The 21,557-nt window shown below is 33.3% G+C and overlaps 1 protein-coding gene across 1 annotated transcript in view; it reads right to left on the reverse strand.

Annotated features, from left to right (window-relative positions):
- Positions 1 to 220: 220 nt before the first annotated feature.
- LOC127733967 (TWiK family of potassium channels protein 7-like) overlaps positions 221 to 21,557 on the reverse strand; it is a 51,168-nt gene continuing 29,831 nt past the window's right edge. Inside the window, exon 3 of the mRNA XM_052243456.1 lies at positions 221 to 3,187. Coding sequence (XP_052099416.1) covers positions 2,343 to 3,187 — 845 coding nt within the window. The 3' untranslated portion in view covers positions 221 to 2,342. The remainder of the gene's footprint in view (positions 3,188 to 21,557) is intronic.

Here is a 21,557-nt window from a genome sequence, read left to right on the forward strand (position 1 = left end):
TTCCCTGTATGGTTCCAAGTCTTGAGATTTTGGGTCAAGTAGGATATACGTATATACAGTTACTGCTGAAGGATTAAGAAGTGATTAGGTTTTTATGATATATGATGTACACTGTCAACTAGATGGCAGATTGACAGGAACGACAAGTTGACAGAGTCTACAAATTGACAGAGTCTACAAATTGACAGAAACGACAAGTTGACAGAGTCTACAGGTTGACATGGATGTAAATATACTGAATATGCATACTGTCATTATAAAAATAAACTAGTTGTTAATTTTACACTTACATGTAAATAGTGCATGCCATTGAGACAGCATCCTTGTAAAACAATGTTAATCTCTGTAAACATTGTCAACTTGTCGACTTGTCAACTTGTTGACCCTGCCAACCTATCAACCCTGTCGACCCTTTCAACTATTTGAACCTTGTCAACCCTATATAGCTAGGTTACCGCACCAACCTGTCGATCACAAATTAATTAGCAGACGATCTGGTCCACATGACTTTATGACCATGGTGTATGAATTTTGAATACTTTTACCGGAACTATTTGTACGTATAAATACTTTATGGGTAGTGAATGTCGTTATACACCCCTTAGCATTAGTTGTACAACAACCGACCGTGCGAGACCTTCATGTGTAGTCAAGGTCGTTAAACTTCCACTAGTAGTAGTTGTACAACAACCGACAGTGCGTGCGAGACCTTCCTGGGTAGTCAAGGTCGTTAGACACCCTCTAGTAGTAGTTGTACAACAACAAAAATTGACAGTTAAGTAAACGTTTTAGATTTATTGTTATCAAATATGGAAAAATATTTCAAAATTAATCGGACGGAGACAGCTTCTACAAATAATAAAATATCTTAATTCTCACTAAATCAAAAACCTTTAGCGAGAAAACGTCGAAAGACACATTACAATTTAACAAGAATATTATAAAATATATATATAAATATTTATTTGCCTAGTCTTGAAATATATCTTCACCGGAAATTTAGACGATGAAACTTTTTATACCCGATTAAGGTACTTTTTAAAGCGATGAAGACAAATTTCAGAACGTTCACAACGTCTCGCTCAAACAAGAAAAACAACTACTTAAAATGACTTGAAGCGGTACGTACATCAATAAAATTAGTTCATCATACTGACAAAAAATTTCGTCCTTCTACAGGTAGTCACAACATGGTAACTGAGGGCTAGGATAGGTTTAAATAAATAGTTAGCAATTGTCTTTATACAATCAGACGAGTCCAAAAAAATCACTAAATTGATGAAAAGAATGCACCTAAAATAGCGAATTCAAAAGAAATATGAAAAATATTGAAAACAGAATAGGACATATCCTGTCCCTCATTACTAGCCGTAGAATATTCCTGTTCCCTTTACTAGGCATAGGATATTTCCTGTCCCTTATTACTAGATATATGATATCCCCTGTCCCTCATTACTAGCCATACGATATATCCTGTCCACTATTACTAGCATGAATACCTTCAATTCGGAACATACATGTATACTACTCATTTTTTAAATTTACTGAATACATTTATATGGAATATCCTATTATAGAAACATGAGTATTAGTTATTAAACACAACAAGGATAATGAAAATGTAAGATATATATATGTATCTTTATGGAAAAAAAGTAGGTCAACAATTTCTGCTTCAATTTAAAAATGGTTCACGTATTACACGAGAATCATCTCAGTTGCTTAATGTTAACATGTTAGAAATACGTAAGTATTAATCTAATAAATGGGACGGAGTTGTTTAATTAAGAAATATGAAATATACACTGTGTATACAAATGCATGACAGGTACACACACACAAAAAGTGACACTAACAAATAAAAGATCAATTGAATCACATCAATTTAAATCCTGATAAATTAAATGAAAAATGTAAATCTATGATTTGTACATAATGAAATAAAGCATGGTATTAAACAGATTTCGTTCTCGTCGAACACAGTACATACTTTTATAAGTATATGACATCTCATATAGGATGTAAAATATGATAACAGTCTTTTACAAACCTTGCTACAAAATAATTCATTTACAAATATAGCTCGATGCAGTAATTTTGTCAGTATTGCAATTTTCAAAATCATTTTTTTCACATCTACAAATGAAAGTTTCAGATTCGTTTCGCACAAATGTTTCTGTTCAATAAAATTTAACTATAAATCTTTGTTTGTATAAAGACGGATATGCTATTCTGTTAAAATATATTCTACTCTCAGACATGTCATCGTGTGATTTTTCCCTACGTTCAAATCATATACTCTATGAGCGAAAACTGTGTTGCTCATATAAATGAGTGAGCTATCAGTCATCTTTGTCGAGTATACCAAGTTTTTGTCCAACCCACTTGCATTTGGCTATAATTTCGTCTTGCATTAGTGAGAAACACATAGACAAAATAGCCATTCCAAATAAGACATAAATTGCACCAAGAATCATTTGCGCCGTTGCTGTTGGGTTATCGAAATCCGTTCCAGGGACTACGTCTCCAAACCCAATGGTACTGAGAGTAATGAAACAGAAATATGCCGATTGTAGATTATCCCAGTTCTCCCATAATCCAAACAGCAGTGCTCCTCCAAAAATGTATCCTGCAATGACAATCATTGTGACGGTCAACGGTACTGTTATCTTCTTGTCATCAAACTCGTCGTCGTCGTCATCATCATCGCTATCATCATCACATACTATTGGTTCGCTTCTTACTTGTTGAGACCTATTCGCAAGCTCTTGTTGTGTCTTGAATGATTTTATATCCAATGGGACAATCTTCACTGGTTTAGGTTGCTCCGTTCCACCACCGATTCCTCCAGTTTTTACGCCTTCTGGGGTTTTTGAGGGAAGGCGCGAAAACTCTGTTTTATTATAGTCAGTCTGCATTGGAGCTGAGGCTGTTATTATCTTAGATTTATCGCTGTTCCACGCTCCTTCTGGTTCCTTTGCAACAGGTTTGATTGTAACTACCTTTGTTGTTTCCTTCTGTCTGCACCAGCCACAACAACAGATCTTTGCGTAAATAAATCGGAATATGTCAGCTAGAACATCGCCAATGTTTGCCAGGCAGAGCAACATCAGAGGAATCCCCAAAACAGCATAAGCAATACATACCAATCGTCCCCAGAATGTTTTAGGTGCTATATGACCATATCCTATAAAAAAAAATAAAAATTAACATTTAATGTATAATAGAATAGTGAAATGTAGTTTAGTTATCTGTTTGTGTCTGTTGAAGACGAATATTTATTTCCATCGCATATTTTGCCATCTCGAAAACAGGAAGTTTTATTGTATGTTAATGCTAGACAGTTGGCAGTACAAATTCGCAAAAGTACAGTTTTATCCTAGTCCAGTGGACTGGAATATGCCATGAATATGATTACAATATTAATATTTTGATAATTTAAGTTCGTTAAAAATCATTTTGCAATATCTTGTACAATGTACCAGGTAAAGAATCGAACCTAGCAAACTATGTGATCCTTTGACGGTCCATATAATTTGTTAAAGATTCCCATCCATCCTGCAAAGATGAAGATGCTATTTCGATATTTTTATGCCCCCGCCGAAGCGGAGGGGGCATTTAGTTTTACCCTTGTCCGTCTGTACGTACGTACGTCCCAAAATTGGTTTCCGTTCTCTAATTTAAGTTTGCCTCAACCAAACTAATACACAATGCTTATTACCACAAAACACAGATAAAGTTTGAATTTTGGCGGCATCACTTTAACCTTTAGAGTTATGCCCCTATATAAATGGAAAAATTGCAAAATTTTTCATTTCCGTTCTCTGACTTAAGTTTGCCTCAACCAAATGTTATGAAACTTATACACAATGCTTATCACCACAATACACGGATCAAGTTTGAATTATGGTGGCGTCACTCTTACTGTTCTAGAGTTATGCCCCTTTACAAATGGAAAAATTGCTAATTTTTTTATTTTTTTTCTAAAAATATCAATGATGCCATTGTTCATGGAATTTTATACGACCGCAAAAAAATTTTGCGATCGTATATTGGTATGACGTTGGCGTCGTCGTCCGAAGACACATTGGTTTTCGCACTCTAACTTTTGTTTAAGTGAATGAATCTCTATGAAATTTTACCATAAGGTTCAATACCACAAAAGAAAGTTTGGGATTGATTTTGGGGGTTATGGTACCAATAGTTAAGGAATTAGGGGCTAAAAAAGGGCCAAAAACAAGCATTTTTGTAACTTCCAGACATAACTTGTGTGTTAGGATCTCTCTGACATTGTACCACAAGTTCCATATCACAAAGGGAATGCTGGGACTGTTTTTGGGGGTAATTGCCTCAAAATGTTAGGAATTAGGGGCCAAAAAAGGGGCAAAAAACAATCATTTTTCTAGTTTCATGACAATAACTTGTGTGTTAGTGTATGGATCTTTCTGAAATTGTACTTAAGGTTCTATATCACAAAGGAAAAGCTGGAATTGAGTTTGGGGGTAATTGCCCAAAATGTTTAGGACTAAGGGGCCAAAAAGGGGCTAAAAATAAGCATTTTTCTAGTTTCCAGAGAATAACTTGTGTTCAAGTGTATGGATCTCTCTGAAATTGTACTGCAAGGTAGCATACAACAAAGGGAAGGCTGGGATTGATTTTGGGGATAATTGCCTCAAAATTTTAGGAATTAGGGACAAAAAACAAGCATTTTTCTAGTTTCCAGACAATAACTTGTGTTCAAGAGTATGGATCTCTCTGAAATTGTACTGCAAGGTACCATACCACAAAGGGAAGGCTGGGATTGAGTTTGGGGATGATGAATCATAAGGGGGTTCAAAAAATTTGGGGGGGGGGATTTTTTTCCCCCTTTTTTTCTTTAAAATTTTCCATTTTAAATTGGTTATTTCTGATTTATATATAAAAGCATATAATAATGATATGGTTTGAATAGGTAAATTAAAAAATTTAAAGTTCATTCTGTGTCAGAAACCTATGCTGTGTCAAATATTTAGTCACAATCCAAATTCAGTGCTGTATCAAGCTTGAATGTTGTGTCCATACTTGCCCCAACTGTTCAGGGTTCGACATCTGCGGTCGTATCAAGCTGCGCCCAGCGGAGCATTTTATTAAAATTGGAGTTATCTTCCTTTGTCCATGATTATAGTGAATCAACTACAATCAATGCTTTATACAATGCAATGTTTACTTTTGCCTTCCACTGATAAAACACAGATCAAGTTGAATTGGTAGTGTCACTTTAACCATTATTGAGTGATGCCCCTTTATAAATCGAAAAATTGTAAAATTTTTAGTTTCCGTTTGCCCCAACCAAACATCAAACCTATTTACAATACTTAGTACTACAAAACTAAGATCAAGTACAAATTTGGGTAGCGTCACTTTTATTGTTCTTGAGTTATGTCCCTGTATAATGTTGTATGCAAGCGGGTGCATCATCTGTGTCCATGGGGACACATTCTCCATTTATTTTGTATAATCCGCCAACACATTTTTAAAATATCCTGTATACAAAAATAATAGTTGTTAATTGTATAAAACCAACTCTCAACTACAAATGGTAATGAAAGAATTATATAGGCATCCCATATTTTTTAAAACCAATAAAATGTGTTCAGCATGATCTGCTACCCATAGAGATGAAATGAATCCGTATGCTTGAAGTAAGATTAGCATATGTTGATACTATATTATCATACATGAAATTGAATATTATGTCCAGAACAATGCAATACATAGAGGTGTATACGAATGAAAGTTATGATAGATCCGAATTTTATTCATAATGCACCAATAAGAAACCGTACTTTTTCTTCAATTTATTTACCTAAAACTATTATATCAGCTGCAAAATTATTATTATATGTATGCCTACATTGCATTACACAATGGAAATTAACAATGTATATTTATATAAACGATCAAACTTGTAAACGAATAAATAAATAACTATCCTACATACAAGATAATATATACAAATAAATACATAGAATATTAACCCTTTTAAATACATAGAACATAAACTACATCACTACTACCTGTACATCTAGTCACTAAATACAGAAACAATGGTGTCTTATGATTGAAGGTATGTTTCACGCAAATATTAACTTCTCATCATAATTTTTCTACGAAGTTTTAAAGCTATTTTTACTTTTCTCTGTTTTAACATGTATCATATAGATATCTGCTTCTTTCTGAAATAATATCAATGTTCGAAGGCATATTCAACTGTTCATATATTTGCATCGAAAACTGAATTATAAAGACTATAAAACGTGTAGTAAGTTCACATACTTTCGCTCTCTGAGATTGATAAATTAAGGGCATGTGATACTACGGAAGCCGGTCAGTGTCAAGGTGTAGTTTTGTTTTTAAGTCGTCATAACGACTTATCTTATTCGTTAAAACAATTTAGCTAACTCGTTATAACGACTTAGTAACTTGCTATAAAAACTTATATAACTCGTTATCACGACTTAACTAACTCGTTATAACAACTAAGCTGAATCGTTATAACGACTTAGCTAACTCGTTATAACGACTCAGCTACTTTCTCAATTCCAGGACTTAACTATACCCCATAATATCTTGGTCTTGATTTATTTTCGAATGTCTTCTTATTTATAGATTTCTTAATTTCGATTAAGTGCACATTAATTAGAAATAGAAGTTGGAAGATGTATAATTGCAAAAAAGAAATTGAAGATGAAATACGTTTATTACTTAAATGTCCTAAATACACAGAAGAGCGCAAGTAATTTCTAGAAAATGTAGAACTTTATAAGGGTGCCAAATTTACTGATAAATCTTAATGTGTCTGGCTCGTGAGTATGGAAGTGAAATTGAATCTCGTCTTAGTTGCGTAAAAATGCTAATGGCAATTAAAATAAGGTCTCTAAAATGCATATTTCAAATTTTAAAGAATTAACATGAGGTTGTTTTAAGTAGTGTTCTGTCTTATAAAGGTATGGCATTTTATTTATATAATTTAATTTTGTTTGAAAATAAGGCTAACCAAATAAAACATACTTATTACAATAAAACGCAATTAGACAGCTTATTTATGGCGATATATCAACTTATAAAGCATTAAAATGGTGTTCTTTCAAGTATCTTTCTGTTACCAGATTCAAGCTAGTGAACAATAAGTCCGCGAAAAATAAGTTGGATTAAGCAAGCTAACAATAAGTCAGCGACCAATAAGCCAGCGAACAATAAAGTGTATCAAGCTATCGAACAATAAGCCAAAGAAGAACAAGAAGAAAAACGCACCAAACTGATCATGCCTAAAAACCGAAGACTTGCAATAGCATGAATCTGATGAGTAATTTTTTAGTCCGATAGACTTGTCTTTGAATTTTCAATATCGTATAAAGTCAATAGATGCCTATGCATGTTAATCTTTTGTGTTAATTTAATGACCCGTTGACTTTTACTGATTATCTCCTTATTCTTTAAAAATAGTATAATATAAGATTTGGCTCCTTCCTTCTCCCCATATTAACAGGTAACCACTCCCCCTTTTTAAAGTTCCTTGATCCACCACAGATAAAAATAAGCAAAACAAAAATAGGCTTCTGCGATATACCTCTTCCGTTTGAAAAATTCATCAAGACAAAATAAACAATTCAGATTTATAAGTAAATGTCTTTAAATCTGACATCCCTTATAAACTTCTACATTATCTAGAAATTGCTTGCGCTCTTCGATTTAGCTAAATTGTTTTAACGAGTTAGCTAAGTCGTTATAACGACTTAAAAATAAAACTACACCTTGATACTAACCGGCTTCCGTGCGATACAGTTTTGATCCCACGGTGATTTTTTTACGAAAATTTGCATACAAGGTATGATTTTTCACCTAGTTAATTCAAATATGTTATAAAAAATATACTTCATGTGCTATTTTTAGAGAAAAATGGAGTCTCAATTTTAGACATCTACTCAAAATTTCGGTTTCTTGGACATTTCCATCTTTTGGACGGACATACCTAACTTTTCTGTTTCAAAAGATAACCACGAGCGGATTTTTGTAAAAACATTTTCTTTACAAAACTATGCTTTAAATAATTATGTTCATCATTTGTTTAGAAATAATTTATTTTTATCAAATTTTCATGATTTTAGACATTATTTTGCTGAATACTTATCTAATTTAAAAAAAAAATCTTCGGCGAATGCTTCATAAGAATTGGTACTAAAAATTTTCATGCATAAAACACGTTTTAGAAAAACGTAGTCAAAAATTTGCCAGGAAGTAGAGAGTATAGTCCCATTTTTCAACAAAATGTGTGATGAGGAAAAATTTACATTTAGGTTTACTTTAATGAGTATGACATAACTCTTTTAAGGAGGTTGTTGATTTATATATACTAAGAAAAAGCCTAGCTGACAAGAAAAAAACAGAATTATATTAAACAAATTTATAATTTTTATTTTTTTTTTAAATGACATATATTTTTTGTTTGTAATGTTTTATAACAATCTCATTAAAAATATTGCACTTTTATTTTCAAATTTGCAAAAGTATAATCGCCTACAAAATATCTAAATAAGTTATATACTTTTATAATATGAAAGTTGGTTAACTTTGAATATTGTATCATTATGTTTGTAAATATAGTCATTTTTTGTTATTTAATGTTATTCTGGGTTATATCTGGTCTATATACCAGCTTTAATTAGTGTTTGGTATTACTATAAATGTTCACTTCTTCGTACTATGAACATCAAAATTATTTATTTTGTAAAAATATTTCCTTTCTCTCTTTTAACTGTACACGTATACCTAACAACAAAATTATTTTCATTTACCTGTGTTTAAAGTAATTGCAAATGGTTGATATTTTTGTTCAAGCATATTGTTTTTCTTAAATTGTTTATCATTTCAAAGCGGTATAACATGTTACTTTAAATATTCTTCCCTTAGTTTATTTATTTTGTATTTACATTGTATCATAGATCAAATTTATTTTTTCAGTTTATGTTCACTGGTGTTTATATGTCTTTTGATAAGAAGCATTTACAACATGATAGTTGCAAAGTTTGAAGTTTTGATAAGTAATTTGTTGATTTGACCATAACAGTGACAGTGCAATAAAATGACGCGTAACATTTCAACAAAAAATTTCTGGTAAGGACGTGTCGCGACAAACATTTTGGTTAAATTGTTTTGTCTATATCTATAACTCTTTCTGGGAAGAAGCGATATGAACTTGACGCAAAAAAATCAGAACATGACCTTGACCTAACTTTCTTTTATTTGGACCAAGGACCTCAAATCCACAGACCCTAGGTCTCTATCATTTATGGTTTACTAATAACAACTGCATAAGGGGAAATAACTCTTATATGGAGTCTTCGTGTCGCTTCGGTCAAAATTGGACAAAACATCCTAAGGATATAACGAGCAATTTTGCAAAATAAATTTGTCGATTTCTTTTACGGTTACGGGGGAGATCTCGTAACAACAAAAACGGTGTTTGGGGAGATAACTCTTACAATAAAAAGTCTTCGACTAAACAGGGTCAGTCCCAAAAGCGCAGTAATTGTTCAATATTAAATGCAAAAAATCTAATGACATCTTGCGAAACCACAAAACAGGGCACGAAATAAATTTGGCGGAAAAAGAAAAAAAATAAGCCATTTTGAAAAATTTAAACACTGAATGTACATTTATGCATGACAACATCTGTACATATGCCAGTTAACATTTTTGTGAAGTTTCATAAAGTTTTGAGGATTTTGAGATTTTTTAACATTTTACTGTTTCCATGGTAAGGTAAAAATTTCACAAATTTCCAAGACAGAAACCACTATCTCACATGACGGGCAATATAGAATTCAAGTTTTACTAGGTTTTATCTACGATTTTATGAGAGAAAATGCTACTTAAAAGATTTTCCCGTAGTGTTCAATGGTAAATCTTTGCCCAGTTTCCATGGCAATGGCGGCCATTTTGGAAATTCCAAAGATGAATTGCACATCTTTTGCTGACAAGTAACATTTATACAAAGTTTCATTAAATTTGGCACACTTTTCGATTTTTCACATTTTTGCTGTTTCCATGGCAATGGCAGCCAGTTTTTAAATTCCAAAGTCAGGTGCACAACTACACATGGTGGTTGACATTATGGTATAGTTCCCTCAAAATTGGTCCATTCAATTCCGAGAACAAAGTTGGACAAAAAGTGTGGAATAAGAATAATAAGAAACTAGATTTGCCATTGCAAGCAATAGCAGATGGCACCCTTCCCTCATTACCAGGCGAGCGGCAGCCATTTAGAAAATTCCAAAGTCAAAGAGGGCATCTACACATGCAAATTATAATTTTTGTAAAGTTTCATTAAGTTTGGAGCATTTTGAAATTTTGGACATTTTTGCTGTTTCCATGGTTACAGCGGCCATTTTGAAAATTCCAACTGCAAAATGCAACTCTGCCTATGCCAGTTACCATTTCTGTAAAGTTTCATCCAGTTTGCAGCATTTTGATTTTTTTTGGAATTTTGGACATTTTTGCCGTTTCCATGGTTACAGTGAATAATTCCAAAATTCTAAAAGCAGACATCTCATTGCCACATGTCATGTTATATATCAATACAGTTTCACTGACTTTGGTGAAATACTCTTTAAGAAAATGCAGATTTTATGCATTTTCCCATAGGGTCAATGTAAAACTTGCCCCATGTTTCCATGACAACAGCGGCCATTTTGGACTATCCAAATATTGTCTTGACATCTCAGCATACTGGGTAACATTTTCATAAAGTTTCATCAAGTTCGGTCTTATAACGAAAGAGTTAGATTTTTTTATATTTTAGCTGTTTCCATGGTAACGGCAGCCATTTTGAAAATTCCGAAGTCAAACTGCAAATCTGCACATGCCAGTTACCATTCCTGTGGAGTTTCTTCCAGTTTGGAACACTTTGATTTTTTTCGCATTTTTGCTGTTTCCATGGAAATGGTGGCCATTTTTTACCATTCCATAGCAAGGTGCACAACTTTACATGGGGTCCTCATTATAGTAGAGTTCCATCAACATTGGTCCTTTGGATTCCAAGAACTCGCGCGGACAAAATGTGTGGATGAAAAAAAAGAAAAAAAAAAGAAACGTAGAATAACAGTATGTCACCCCAACTCCGTTGAGGGTGCCATAAAAAAGAATAAAACAAAAAGAATCGTACAATAACAATATATCACCCCAACTCCGTTTGGGGTGACATAATAATCAGAACAAATACAATAGGTCTTTCCACAGAAAAGTGGAAAGACCTAAAAATGCGGGTGATTTAATTTTACATTAGGTAAATATAATGTCGTCCATGGAAATGCGTTGTGATTTCATTCATCACGATATAGATTAGATACCTATGCAAAAATCCACAAAAAAATGTTGATCAGTAATCTCTTTTATAGTTTGAACAAAACAATCGTTGAACAGATGGTAAAGTTTGTGATACTTTTAAACTGATTTAAAACTTAATTTATGAATTGACCGACAGCCTTTTATAAAATCCGTAGATACATATCATATTTTGGTCGCTAAGCAGGTGCTAATGTCAAAAGCCTATAATTAGACTGATGAAGTTCATGTACCGGATACATGTATCAACTTTATCTGGATAATGCGGTGAAGGATATATTTATTAGTAAATGTACACGTTATTAAAAGGCGATGAAAAACAGACAAGATTTAACAGTTATCAGAGTAAACTACATGTAGGACCCCTAGATTTGTAATTATTGTTGAATGCATTTTCTGTAAAAAAAAAAGAAAAAAAAGAAGAAAAGTCCTTAAGTTAACATTTTCATGATATAACCTCTAGATTATTACATGTGATATGATTTCCGTCCGTTCGCATAACACGTGATTCCGAAATAGCATTTATTAGGTATACATTCTAGACCAAAACACTGGAACGACAAACATATAAAACATTGGAGAGTTGGAGAGAACAAAAACAAAAAGACCTAAAAAACCAACAGAAACCGAAACCGAGCAGGGTTGTAACTTTAACTTAATAACACATTTTTAATCACAGGAAATATATAGACAAAATGTACCATTAGACTAATGACTATACTGAAGCAGTGGCTATTGGGCATCTGGTACCCTCGGGAATGAAACTCCACCATCAACAATACCAACCCAGTGGTGGTAAACAACGTTAGATATTATTACCGTGTAACAACACATATTTCTCGAATAACGTTCATCAGTTACGAACGAAACCAAATAAGCATTTGCTTACATGCAATGATAATAAAGCCATATGGTATAATAATTATGATAATATAGAAATAAATAATATTTTTTTTAGAACGAATAAAAGTTTGGTCACATTCGGTTGACAGTTGCTTACATCATTGTCTTTTTTTCGTTATTGAATACTTGTCTGATTTGCAAGCCTACCACATCGCCAAACTCCTATCCTTTACGGGTACACTGCATCTAGGTAACCACAAATACATTGGGGTAAATGAATTATGATCTTGAACTCTATTCAAGAGTTTAAAAAAGATTTGGAAACGTTTGTAGTTGACGTCTGAGTCGGACTGGATGGGGAGTTCGTCCTGAACATGCATAACATATTTGCAACTGGACGTTAAGCAACCAACAATCAATCAATCAATCAATCAGACTGGATGGGACTACACGTTCAAACGCTCTCTTAAGGATATAGACCAACAAAGTGGACGCTCAAATGACAAGGCTATTAAATGAGAAGATAATGTGTAACATTTACCCACTTTAAATCATTAGAACTAATGACCTCATTCTAATTGATGATCGTTTTATTGAATGATAAGGATAATCAAAAACGATTTTTTTTGTTCTTGTTCATCTGTTAATGTTTTCCTTTTTGTAAAGAGGGAGGAATTGTTTGTCATTACTTTTTGATTCATTCCCGAAATTTGTTATTTCTTCAGAACACGAATTGATCTGGTCGTGGCTACATGTACCTGTGTATTGAACTACTTTTTTTTTCTTTTATTCCATTTTTCATCATTTATGCTTGCAAAATATAATTTCCGGGTGTTTCGGATGCACGGATGTCATTTCAAGCCATATGTGCAGGTAATTTTGATTAGACGGTGTAATTAGGGGAACTCCTTATTCCAAAAATAATAATCTTAGATAAGTTCGTGATTTTACATTTTCACAAAATCTCTTCGAAATGTTTTGTTTAGATCAAATATATTGTTGAGAAAAATTAATAGTATAAACACGAAGAACTTTTGGTATTTTGTTTCTTTCGACTGCAATCTTATAACCGTATACTCTGTTATCAGTGAGGGGCCTCGGTGGCCGAGTGGTCAGAGTAGTCAAGCTAGCCTGTCAACACTGAGGTTGAGTTCGAATCCCGCACGTGGCAGGTGCGTTCGGTTCCAATCTTAATTGACTAGGATTGTCAGTTTTCCTACCGGCGAGTGTCGGAGATTCTCTCCGGGCACTCCGGCTTCCTCCAACAATAAAAACTTATTGCCACGAAATAGCACAATAGTGCTGGCAGTGGCGTTAAACACCAATCAATCAGTGTATCTCATTGACTTCAATTTACAAAGTTATGGAACACCTTCTCCATTCTACCATTATATAACACGTTGAGACAAATGACACACTAACAGATGCCCAATAGGGATTCCGGAGGAAGAAAATATGTTAGCCATAGCTTATTGCATCCATGCATTCAAAATCTTCCCAATCAACTTTCAAATGGAGAACAAATGGTTGTCATAATACTTGACTTTGCGAAAGGTACCACACCAACGACTACTCTACTATTCAATTTTAATTATCATGATTTAATTCACGGTTCTGTAAATTAGGGAATGACTCCTAGTTGACGATAACATATTTGAAAATGAAATTCAAATTTAACTTATAAAATCGAGAACGGAAACGGGGAATGTGTCAAAGAGACAACAACCCGACCATAGAGCAGAAAACAGCCCAAGGCCAACACAGCGAGAAAATTCCGCACCCGGAGGCCGGCCCATAAACAAAAATGTGTACTAGTTCAGAGAAAATGGAAGTCACACTAAACTACGAAACATATAAATGAACCAAAATTTAAAAAACATACAAGAATAACATATGCCAGAGGTTCCTGACTTGGGACAGGCGCAAAAATGCGACGGGGTCAACCCCCCCCCCCCCCCCCCCCCCCCCTACACCTCTAGCCAATGTAGAATAAACACACATACAGCAATACGCATAGTAAAACTCAGTTTAAAAGAAGTCCGAGTCCGATGTTAGAATAGGTAACAGAAAAAAAAAGCAAAATGACAATGATAAACATAAATTTAGCAGTTACTGACATGCCAGCTCCAGACCTCAATTAAACTGATTGAAAGATTATGTCTTCGTCATATGGAAATCAAGCACAATCTCTCCCGTTAAGGGTTTAGTATCATACCATCATAAAATATACGAGAAGAACATAACTCGTATCATGCCAACAACTGGGTTTAGAATAAATGTGTTTATTTCCGAACAAATATGAATCATTGTTCTGGTTACTAAACAAAATGTGTTTCTAACACTGAAGCATAATACGAATATCACAACTTGATCATACATCATATATAATAGGAAAAATCGATATTTGAAAATTTCAAACAAAATAATTCATAAATTCATTCAACTGAAAACTTTTGTAATTGTTATAAAATGTTATGATGACGTCAGGAAATAATAATACTCGCATCATCAAATATTTAAAATGTCTTAAAACCGACTTTTAAAAATCAATATTTGTTTATCAAAGTATATTCCATTAGTTTCACAGAATTCAATAGAAATTTTAGAACATATCGCGTATTGATTGGAAAACAAGTAATTAAAATGACTACCAGGTGGAAATGAAAGGTGAAAAACAAATAAAATACATCGACCAGAGATTCGTTTATGTTATCAATGATTTTTTTTAATTATACCAAGAAATATTCAATAACAAAACCCAATCATTCTTGCCATATATGTCACAACGATCAATGGCGTTTCATAATTAAGAAATATTCAAAATAATTGATGTGCATGATAAATATAAGATAATTTTATAAAGTTTTTTAAAATGTTTTCTAGCTTCCTGTCGGACAGGACAGATAACAGACAATCCTTAGTAACTTTAATGGTAGAGTGTCATACTCTGACGTAAAGGAGACCATGTAACAAGGCTGAGTTTGGTTCCAAAGTTTAGTTCATGTTATAACTTATTCTCACTCTCGTAGTTGTGAACTGTAATCTATTTCCCGCTTTAAGAGATATTTCACTGAGGTTGATGTCATTGTGAATAAGTGATACGACATTTCCATTGGCTATTTGTAAGGTAAATGATGACTTTCAAGGGTCACAACGGACTAATAATTCTTATTGTATTGAAATTAAATAATTCGAGTTGATAATAAGCGGTGTCTTGTTCTCACTTGTTATGAAACCTTCAACTATCTTGTTTTAACCATTTAGATATGAACGAGTCTACGCCTTTTTTCATTGTACAACATTACGCCAAGCTCTTGTAGACAGGTAAATAAATTCAACAGAATATATTTAAGACATTGAATCCATATTTCGTATTATATCAAATATATAATATTAAGAAACCGACAAAAAATCAATGACGAGGTTCCTGACTAGGGTAATGGCACATTAACGTTGCATATTAGAGTAAAATTGTAAACAATCTGAGTAGATATATAATTTTCCGAATTAAACTGAGCTACGCCTCTCTATGGACCAATACATAAGCGACACAAATTCTTGTAGAAGCATAAAAAGGAAGAATTATAGATATGATATATGTTTTCCTTGATTGTTGAAATTGTTTTCCGAATTTACGAACAGAATTAAGATTACTATTGATTTGTTTGACATGTTCTTGTTGCCCAACGGTAATCAGAATAGATGAAACGTTTATTTAATTCGAAAAAATTAATGGAGGCTTGAATTTATTTATTGTGATTTTACCACGGTTTGGCCCTTTATGCTAAATATTTTACCACGATCGATAGCGAGGACTAAAATATCAGCACAAAGAGACAACCTGTGGTAAAATCAATATAAATTCAAGCCCCCATGAATAATTTCTATTCTAATAAGAGAAAGACAGTAATTCTTTTGTTACGAAGCGCTCTAGATGAAGGGAAATGTTTGCTGTTCCCGTAATTGAACACACAATAAAATACGAAGAAAACTGACTAAGTGACATGCTTAAATGATTTACAGTAACATACTAAGACAGGTTCGGACGAAGTTGATTGATAATCTCACTTTTATTTTAAAGACTGGGCTTTCAATAAATTCTGATCATCGTTTATTTATGTTTTTATGTTATGACGACTTTCAGTTTCAAAATCGTGCATTTTCCCGTAGATAACTTATATTCTGACGTCATTGTTCAATGACGTCATTTACACCGTCTGACCTCGGGTAATTCATTCATAAAAAAACAAACGACGTGGGAGTAAGATTGGAACAGCCAAAACAATCCATGACGTTGACGATCAGCTGACATATCAATATATTCACATTTTACCAAGGTGTGTACTCAAAGCGTTTGAAGAACGTCATTTTAGAATAAGTTATAATTTTGAATATTCAAGGCATTTATTTACAATTGACGATAACAGGTCCTCGTACACATCAAATATTACATGAAAATCAGTAGATTTGTGATTCTCATTTTGTTTGTATTAAAACAGGATTTAAAATCCAAATTGCAGCGATACAGAATAATCAAACTTTGTTCTAACCATTTGTGTTTTTTTTTTTTAGTATTTCTGAGACTTTTACAACTGTATTTAAATGGGTCTTGACTTATATTGCATTTAGTTGAAAAATGCAAATACGAGAACAACCAGTACAATCTTTTAGTTTGAGTCAAGTGTTTTTTCCTGAAAAGTCCTTTAGACTTATAATAGAACGGAATTGAATGTGGATTATTGCTATATCTTGTAATATGATCTGAAAGGAGAATTGGCTCGTACTAAAGGAAAATTCATAAAATCACGAAATAAGAATAAATAAGGCAAGATTACAAAGTCGATTTTATGCAACTTTCCATCACTATATCATTATTTGATACACTGGATGCAGCCAAATAACAAAAGAAAACTATTAAAGAAGCTTTCATATTACTATTTACATAATTTCACTTAATATAGAATTATTTTGATGCGCCCTTACCTTTTACCTGTATTACTTAAGTCATGTTAGAGCAACTTTAAGATCACATTCGGTAACTTATAAATTTGCACTAAATTTGTTGCCAAAAATGGGCCTTATTGTCGCTACTTCTTTAAGATGTTACATGAACATCAATGTACTTTAATGGGAATGCGAAGTTTTACTATTCATAAACAAAAAAATTAATACAACTAGCATGGGAAATCCAAAATGTCCGTAACACATTACCATGGTTATATGTAACTTTTTTATATCCTTTTTGTCGAGCCTTCGACTTTAGTCGAAAAAGCGAGACATAGCGATCCTACATTCCGTCGGCGTCGTCGTCGTCGTCGTCGTCGTCGTCGTTGTCGTCGGCGGCGTCCACAAATATTCACTCTGTGGTTAAAGTTTTTGAAATTTTAATAACTTTCTTAAACTATCCTGGATTTCTACCAAACTTGGACAGAAGCTTGTTTATGATCATAAGATAGTATCCAGAAGTAAATTTTGTAAAAATAAAATTCCATTTTTTCCGTATTTTACTTATAAATGGACTTAGTTTTTCTGCCGGGAAATATTACATTCACTCTGTGGTTAAAGTTTTTAAAATTTTAATAACTTTCTTAAACTATCCTGGATTTGTACCAAACTTGGACAGAAGCTTGTTTATGATCATAAGATAGTATCTAGAAGTAAATTTTGTAAAAAAATAAATCCATTTTTTCCTTATTTTACTTTTAAATGGACTTAGATTTTCTGCCAGGTAACAACATATTTACTCTGTGGTTAAAGTTTTTAAAATTTTAATAACTTTCTTATACTATTTTGGATTTGTACCAAACTTGGACAGAAGCTTGCTTATGATCAAAAGCTAGTATCTAGAAGGAAATTTTGTAAAAAAATAAATCCATTTTTTCCGTATTTTACTTGTAAATGGACTTAGATTTTCTGCCAGGAAACAACATATTCACTCTGTGGTTAAAGTTTTTAAAATTTTAATAACTTTCTTATACTATTTTGGATTGGAACCAAACTTGGACAGAAGCTTGTTTATGATCAAATGCTAGTATCTAGAAGGAAATTTGTTTTCTTCCAATTAACATTACATTCAGTCTGCAGTTAAAGTTTTTAAACATTTATTAGATTCATAAACTCTCCTGGATTTTTACCAAACTTGGACAGAAGCTTCTTACAATCAGAAGAAAGTATCAAGGGGAATATTTTTATTGATTTACTTCCTCATTTTTGTTGAGCCTGCGATTAACAGAAAAGTAGGCGAGACACTGGGTTCCGCGGAACCCTTACGAATTTTTTATTAAATAACTCCGCATTTGTCCATTTATTTCTTTTTTGTCTATCGGCACTAAGCATTGATAATGAATATATACCCAGATGTTTGCATGAAGTTCACGAAAATACATACAGTTTCACTTTTTTTTAATATATTGGACCTTTTATAATATATGCAGACATTTCGTAGATATACATAATAGATGTGGTGTATACGTCGACAAGAAAGGAACCCAATAAGGGAGACGGATTTATATAAGTTCTTCTTGTTTCCGAATCCCTGTATTGCTATTGTATAATTGTAAATTGTGCACTTTTGAAAAAATAAAATATTGTTTAAACTAAAGGAACCCAATGACACAACAAACTAAAAGGCATCTAGATGTTAACTAGTCTGATTTAATGACACAACAAACTAAAAGGCATCTAGATGTTAACTAGTCTGATGTTAATTAGTCTGATTTAATGACACAACAAACTAAAAGGCATCTAGATGTTAACTTTTCTGATTTAATGACACAACAAACTAAAAGACATCTAGATGTTAACTAGTCTGATTTAGATACAGATCCTAAGATTGCATACGAATATCTTGTTAAGGGAAGGGATAAATCATACTTTGTTTAAAAAAAAACCCACCCTGATTCAAACAAAAAAATCTTTGAAACTGAGATAATCAAGTGGCTTGATTTTTTTTATTGACAGCATATTTTTTTACGTTGAAGGACGTGTTTTTCAACAAACAATCGGTATTCCTGTGAGAACTAACTTTGCTCCTCTTTTTTCCGACTCTTCCTTTATCCATTTGAGGCAAACCTTATAAAGGAGCTTCTCAAGACGAATAAATAGAAGCTAGAATAACCATTTAACTTCCTTTTCCGCTATATAGATGATTGCCTCTCACTAAATAATTCAAAGTTTGGTGACTATGTTCAACGCATCTATCCCACAAACCTTGAAATAAAGGATATCACAGATACAGTCAGTTTGCTTCATATCTTGACTTACATCTTGAAATTGAAAATGAGGAGTGAAGGTCGGTTGACAACAAAACTTTCCGACAAAAGGGATGACTGCAGTTTCCAAATTGTGAACTTTTCAATTTCATTGCAGCAACTTTCCAGTAGCACCTGTATATGGATTATCTAACTTCAAGTTGATACGATATTTCAGAGCTTGTGTTTCCTATCATGATATCTTTGATAGAGGGTTGCTGCTTAAAAGGAAGCAATTAAATCATGGGTTCAAAATGGAAAAGTTGAAGTCATCCATTCGAAAGTTTTACGGGCACCATCACGATTTGGTTGACCGTTATGGAATATTTGTGTCAAAGATAACCATGGACATAGTGACATCACCGAATGAGACTGATCACCGGATTTTTAGTTGCATGAGCAACAAGGCGGGTGCCACATGCAGAAATGGAACTTCTAACCCTCCCGGAGCACCTGAAATCACCCCCGGTTTTTGCTTTTTATCAGCCATTATCACAGAATTCTTAGATAATAAAACCATTTATCGGTCGTCCCACTATCTATATCAATCTGCTCAGCTCTTCATAAAATTGCATATCGGTCGTCCCACTGTCTGTATTATTCTGCTCAGCTCTTCATAAAATTGCATGTCATGGCTTTGTGACGCCAAATACGTTCCAGCCTTAATAACTTTGACCCGGACATATCACCGACGTCATAATGAATGAACCGACGTTAATAAGTTTGACCCCATCTTATCAAGTCATCTTCCGGTTTGCTGGTGAAACAAAGAAAACACTTGTTTCTATCATGCAAAATACGCAAATGTACTACCCGATAAATCGATTATCTGGTTGTCTGCATATTAATATTGTAAAATATCAGCTGCTCGACACAATATGAAGCCTGTTTGAACTCGTTCGCTGCTCTCACTCGCTTATATTTTATAATATCAATATGCAGTTAACCTGATAATCGGTACATATCATGGCTTTGTGACGTCAAATACGGTAAAACCGCCCTAAATAAGTTTGACTCGGACATATCACCGACGTCATAATGAATCAAGTCATCTTCCAGTTTGCTGGTGAAACAAATACAAAACAGTTGTTTCTATCATGCAAAATACACAGGTACAATCCGATAAATCGATTATCAGATTTTCATCATAATTATTTTTATTGTAAAATATCAGCTGCTCGACAAAGTATAAAGCCTGTTTGAACTCGTTTGCTCCGCTCACTCGATAACAAGCTTCATATTGTGATTCGCAGCTGAGAGTTTACAATATCAATACGCAAACAACCTGATAATCGGTACATGACATAACAAAACATATATATTGACAAGATTAATGACTCAAACTCATGAACATGTGGCGAGGTTTATAAAAATAAGATGTGGTATAATTGCCAATGAAACAAAAATTAACAACTATAGGTCACCGTACAGCCTTCAACAATGAGCAAAACCCATACCGCATAGTCAGCTATAAAAGGCCCCGAAATGAAAAAATTAAAACAATTCAAACAAGAAAACTAACGGCCTGATTTATGTACAAAATAATTAACGAAAAACAAATAGGATATACAGCAACAAACGACAACCACTGAATTACAGGCTCCTGACTTCGGACAGAATGTATAGGGGTTAAACATGTTAGCGGGCGCCCAACCCTCCCCCTAATCTGGGACAGTGGTGTAACAGTACAACATTTCACTTGTTTCTGCTATCTTAATCTTCCCAGGTTTTTAATTCAACCAGTGGATAAGCAAGGTGCATAGTAATTCTGTACAGAATTCCAATGCATAACACATACGTTCTGTGAAATATGCATGCATGCATTGGTTAAAATTTGTAATTGTTATAACGATAGGAAACGAAGATAATTCCCACTGCTAAAGTTATTTTAGAATTTAAACTTGTTTTTGAAAAATTCTTGAAGACTGGATTCATATTATGTGTAGTGCTGAACTTAAAAATCTAAAAGCAAAGATGAGTGGCTGAACACAGTTACAAGTTTTACTTGTAAATCCGGCGAGGAAAAACAAGTGAAACTGTGAGCTACTGCTCACTGGTAATACCCCCGCCCAAATATTTCGG

This window comes from Mytilus californianus, unplaced genomic scaffold, assembly GCF_021869535.1.
Source record: "Mytilus californianus isolate M0D057914Y unplaced genomic scaffold, xbMytCali1.0.p SCAF_3, whole genome shotgun sequence".
Taxonomy (NCBI): Eukaryota; Metazoa; Mollusca; class Bivalvia; order Mytilida; family Mytilidae; genus Mytilus; species Mytilus californianus.